The 6,000-nt window shown below is 36.9% G+C and overlaps 1 protein-coding gene across 20 annotated transcripts in view; it reads right to left on the bottom strand.

The window, feature by feature from the left end:
• Positions 1–304: 304 nt before the first annotated feature.
• Positions 305–6,000, bottom strand: part of CCDC158 (coiled-coil domain containing 158) — a 130,090-nt gene continuing 124,394 nt past the window's right edge. For all 20 annotated transcript variants that reach the window (XR_001910607.4, XR_013533069.1, XR_004740862.3 and 17 more), the window contains one exon: positions 305–512. Coding sequence is in view for 17 of the 20 variants with exons in the window: in XM_035293494.3 (XP_035149385.1) it covers positions 436–512 (77 nt within the window). In the remaining 3 variants the exon portion in view is untranslated. The remainder of the gene's footprint in view (positions 513–6,000) is intronic.

The following is a 6,000-nucleotide window of genomic DNA, read 5'->3' as shown; positions in this document are numbered from 1 at the left end:
TTTTGAAGCTAAAATTGATTGAATAAAGTATGTAAATTTAATTAAGATTTAATTAAAATTTAATTTAAGTAAAATAAAATAGATTCTATTGTCTTGGGACCAGTAACAATTAAAAACCCATAATTATTCCAATATATTAGAATAAACACAAATTATATCTTACAATTAATTACCTTATGAGGTAATTATAATACCTTATCATGTATGAATACTTTACAGGTATTAATTGTTATAACGTATGAATACTAGCTAGTAGATGTTTGAAGTTTTACTGTGAGGAATTCAAGAACAGTTTATTTCAAAATAGAGTTTACAAGACAGGGCATCTTTTATTAAATTTTCACATAAAAAGAAAAAGTACACAAAGCACTAATTACAAGTGACACCACAATTAATTGGGCCTCATTCCTCTGTAATGAACAGGCAAGCAACGAGTCATTTTAGTAACATTTTTTCCTGGTCTTTTACTTTCTGTATCCTCTTTTCTTGATTTCTGATCATTGAAGACATTGCTGAAAATGTTGATAAAACATAGTTAGACTAACAAAATCTACTCAGGCTTTAATTCTACTGTGTGCTACCTCAAAGATTAGCTTGTTAGTATAGAATAGATATGTTCTGAGCTCACGACATTCTTAAAAATTGTGATGTAGCATATTTTTGGAAAGGCTGGTGTTATGGAGGAGAGCTAAGGGTAAATCTTTAGTGCTTCAGGTGTTTTATTTTATTTACTTATTTATGTTGTAGACACAGGGTATCTCTCTATGTTGCCCAGAGTGGTCTCAGACTCTTGGTCTCAAGCAATCCTCCTGTCTCAGTTTCCCAAAGTATCAGGATTACAGGTATAAGCCACTGTGCCCAGCATCAGTTCTTTTAAATGAACATGATAATTGTAAAAGTAATACTAATTGTAAATAATTCAAACACCTCATAAGGACACAAAAAAAGATGAAGGTCAGTCTTTGTCTCTGCGCTCTCAATCTGCTGGAATCTACCTCTGCCTAAGAGGGCATTACCATAAGCAATTCGGTGAATATCTGCACATATACATGCATGTGCACATGTTTTATTCTTTACACAAATGAAAATATATGGTATAGATTGTTCTGTAGCTTCCTTTATTCATATAACAAAATGTCAATAATTTCTCAGTTCAGCTTATGTTTTAACTGCACAGTATTTACTATTTCATTACACAAACTGACTTACTAAACTGACTTACTAAACTGACTAAAAAAGGTTACATATTTTTCTTTCTAAACAATGCTATAATAAATACTTTTGTATATATACTTCTGTGCATTTATACAATCATTTCTTATAGAATAAATTGCTAGAAGTGGAATTTCTGGGTCAAAGGGTAAACGCACTTCAAGTTTTGACAATCCTCCCAAAACTCCCCCTAAAAATATTTGTTTTAGAATTTTCAAGAGGTTTCCCATCCAGACACTGCATCCAGCAAAAAGGTCTTTTTATTTTGTAAACAAATATATGTCTTCCATGTAGATTATTATTTGGTCCCATACATTAGATAAACTCAGAAATGTATGTCATGGTGAGAATAAAAATAGGATCAATAAGAATGCATCTTCCTTCAAAAAACTCACAATAGATATGGAGAGGAAGATGGCAGATAAGAAACAGGGCTAATGTGCAGCTCCAAGCTCCGACTTGGACGGACAGAGACTTACACTGTTGTGGAGACTTACACTGTTGACTGTGCTCCAAGAGCCACTGCAAGAACATACCAGAAAAACCAAAAGAATTCAGAGGTCCTTTGAAAGAAACAGCATGCCGCTGCAAATTCCACTAGATAGGTGAAAAACTGTGAGTTCCCAAAGTGTGAGAGGCGTAAATCCTGCCTCCCAACATACATCCCACTGGGGAACCTGAAAATCCAGATTATAGGAGAAGGATTTAACTTTACCTAGAGCTAAAACGAATGTAGTGTAAAACATAAAAGTAGAAGTAGCAGTGGGAACAGCCTTGGAGGCACTCCCATTCTCTAGCTCTAGCCCAGGGAAGCCATTCCTGACTATATCTCACAGGGGCCCTTGGGGAAGGCAGCTGACAGAATTTGGGAGTGGTCACAGGGTGAAAGAAGCTTCCAAGTGAACTCTGTAATAATTTCAACTGTAAACAAATTCTTTTGCGCAGAATATGGGTAGTGAATGTGAACTGCTATGGAAAGCAGCACAGAAGCCACTGCTGACACTGTGGGCAGGCAGGAAGGAGCAGGCAAGACCTGAAAGCCATACTTGCTCCCTCAGTGAGGAAGATTATAGACTGGGGCAAGGTCTGATCTGCCCCCCATACCCCAATCACTACCCCGCACTGGCTGCCTGGAGATACTGGCACTGTTAGTGGGGCATGGTGGGAGGAAGACTAGCCTTGCCAACTGTGTGGGAGCTAGATGAGGCCTATTGCTACAGGCTTTTCCCCGCTTCCCTGGCAACAGAGGCAGCCATCATCACCTCTGGAACATAACCCCACTGGCCCAAGAACCACCCCGCATCCCCCACAGTGGCCATGGCAAGCCCCATCCAAGGAGAGTCTGAGCTCAGATGCACCTAACTCTGCCCCAACCTAATGGTATTTTTTTTACCTGCCCTGGTAGCCGATCACAAAACACACAAACTTTTGAGAGCTTGATGGCCGTACAAATCACCTGAGAAACCCAAATACTTATCCTGGCCAACTTAGGGCAAGCTTATATTCCCTTGTCTTCTATCACAGCTGGTGCTCTCTTGAAAGCACCACCTCCTGACTGGAGGCCGACCACCTCAGGACATTACAGTAACTCATAACAGAATAACCCTATACCAAGGAAGGAGAAAACAGCTAATTCCATTACCTGTAACATTCTGGCTAGCCAGAGGTCCTACGTCTGTCCATGTGAAAATGTCACTGCTAGCATAACCAGTATTTGATAAAGCTAGGACACTAAACCTATTTATAACCGAGGACTCTCACAGAGTGTACTTCACTCCCCTACCTCCTCTACCAGAGGAGGTGCTGGTATCCATGGCTGGGAGACCTGAAGATGAGTCATATCACAGGTCTGTTTGCAGACATTTCCCAGCCCCAGCCCCAGCCAGGTAGCCCCACTGAGTGGCTAGACACAGAAGAAGAATAACAATCCCTGCAGTCCAGCTCTCAGGAAGCCTCATCCCTAGGGGAGGGGGAGAACACCTCATCAAGGGATCAACCTGTGGGACAAAATAATCTGAACCTTGAGATACAGATTTTTCTACTGAAACGGCCTACACAAATCAGAAGGAATCAGAAAAACAATTCTGAAAATATGACAAAACAAGGTTCTACAATATCCCCAAAAGACCACACTAGCTTCCCAGAAATGCATGCAAACCAAGAATAAATCTCTGAATTGCCAGATAAAGAATTCAGAAGGTTGATTAAGCTACTCATGTAGATATCAGAGAAAGGTGAAATCCAACTTAAAGAATTTTTTAAAAAAATAAAGAATATGGATGAAAAATTCTCCAGAGAAATAGATATAAAGAAAAAACAACCACAATTTCTGGAAATGAAAGACACACATATAGAAATACAAAATGCACTGGAAGGTGTCAACAGTAGACAGAACAAGTGGAAGAGAACAACCTTCAGAGCTTGCAGACAAGGTTTTCACATTAGCCTGATCAGACAAAAACAAAGAAAAAAGAATCTAATAAAACTGAGCAAAGCCTCCAAGAAGTCTGGGATTATGTTAAATGGCCAAACTGAAGAATAATTGGTGTTCATAAGGAAGAGAAATCTGAAAGTCTGAAAAACTTATTTGAGGGGACAATTGAGGAAAATTTCCTTGGCCTCACTAGAGATCTAGACATCCAAATACAAGAAGCTCAAAGAATACCCATGAAATTCATCACAAAAAGATCATCACCTAGGCATGTGGTCATCAGGTTATCTAATGTCAGGATGAAGGAAAGAATCTTAAGAGCTGCAAGGCAAAAGTGTCAGGTAACCTATAAAGGAAAGCCTATCAGATTAACAGCAGATTTCTCAGAAGAAACCCTACAAATCAGAAGGAATTGGGGTCCTATCTTTAGACTCCTCAAACAAAATAATTGCCAGCCAAGAATTCTGTATCCAGCAAAACTAAGCTTCATGAGTGAAGGACAGATAAACTCTTTTGTAGACAAAAAAAAAGTGCTGAGTGAATTCACTAGTACCAAGCCAGCACTAAGAAATGCTAAAAGAAATTCCAAATCTTGAAATAAAACCTCAAAACACACCAAAATAGAACCATCTTAAAGCATAAATCTCACAGGGCCTATAAAACAATATCACAATTAAAAAAAAAAACCCAAGGTATTCAGGCACCAACTAACACAATGAGTAAAACAGTACCTCACATCTCAATGCTAACACTGAATGTAAATGGCCTAATTGTGCCACTTAAAAGATACAGAATGGCAGAAAGGATAAAAATCCACCAACCAAATATCTGCTGTTTTCAACAGACTCACCTGATGCACAAGGACTCATAAAAACTTAAGGTTAAGGAACAAAAAAAGATATTTCATGGATACCACAAATGAACAGGAGTAGCTCTTCTTACATCAGACAAACAGACTTTAAAGCAACAACAGTTCAGAACAACAAAGAGGGATATTACATAATGATAAAGGATCATTATATGTGGAAAATATCGCAATCCTAAATATATATGCACTTAACACTGGAGCTCCCAAATTATAAAACAATTACTACTATACCTAAGAAATGAGACAGATGATAATACGATAATGGTAGGGGACTTCAGTACTCCACTGATATCACTAAACAGGTCATCAAGATGGTAAGTCAACAAAAAATCGTGCATTTAAGCAATGCAATGAACTTAAACTATACCCTAGGACAAACAGACTTAACAGATATTTACAGAACATTCTACCCAACAACTACAGAATATACATTCTTTTCATAAGCACATGGAACATTCTCCAAGATAGACCATATAATAGGACATAAAAGAAGTCTCAATAAATTTAAGAAAATCAAAATGATATCAAGTACTCTCTCAGACTACACTGGAATAAAACTAGAAATTAACTCCAAAAGAAACCCTCCAAACTATACAAACACATGGAAATTGAATAATCTACTCTGGAATCATCTTTGGATCAATAATGAAATCAAGATGAAAACTTAAAAATTCTTTGAACTGAACGAAACTAGTGACACAATTTATCAAAACCTCTGGGATACATCAAAAGTGGTTCTAAAAGGAAAGTTCATAGCATTAAATGCCTACATCAAAAATCCTAAAAGAGCACAAATAGACACTCTAAGGTCACACCTCGAGGAACTAGAAAAACAAGAACAAACCAAACCCAAACTCAGAGGAATAAAAAAATAACAAAGATCAGAGCAGAATTAAATGAAATTGAAACAAACGATAAAACACGATACAAAAGACAAATAATAAAAAAAAAGCTTGTTCTTTAAAAAGATAAAATTATTAGACCATTAGTGAAATTAGCCAAGGAAAGCAGATAGAATATCTAAATAAGCTCAATTAGAAATGAAATGGGAGATTTTACAACTGATACCACAGAAATACAAAAGATCATTTAGGGCCACTATGAACACCTTTATGTGCACAAACTAGAAAATTTAGAGGAGATGGATAAATTCCTGGAGATATAAAACCCACCTGATTAAGTCAGGAAAAAATAGAAACTCTGAAGAAACCAATAAGAAGTAGTGAGATTGAAACAGTAATTCAAAAAAAAAAAAAAAAAAAGCCAACAAAAAGAAGTCCAAGACCAGATGGATTCAGAGCTGAATTCAATTGGACATTCAAAGAAGAATTGGTAACAATCTTACTGAAAGTGCTTCAAACATAGAGAAATAGGGAATCCTCCCTAAATTATTCTGTGAAGTCGGAATCACCCTAATACTAAAACCAGGAAAGGATATAACAAAAAAAGAAAACTACAGACCAATATCCATGATGAATATAGATTTAAA

This window comes from Callithrix jacchus, chromosome 3 (assembly GCF_049354715.1).
Source record: "Callithrix jacchus isolate 240 chromosome 3, calJac240_pri, whole genome shotgun sequence".
Classification (NCBI taxonomy): Eukaryota; Metazoa; Chordata; class Mammalia; order Primates; family Cebidae; genus Callithrix; species Callithrix jacchus.
The sequence above is the reverse complement of the archived record's forward strand: the minus strand, read 5'-3'. Positions and strand labels throughout refer to the sequence as shown.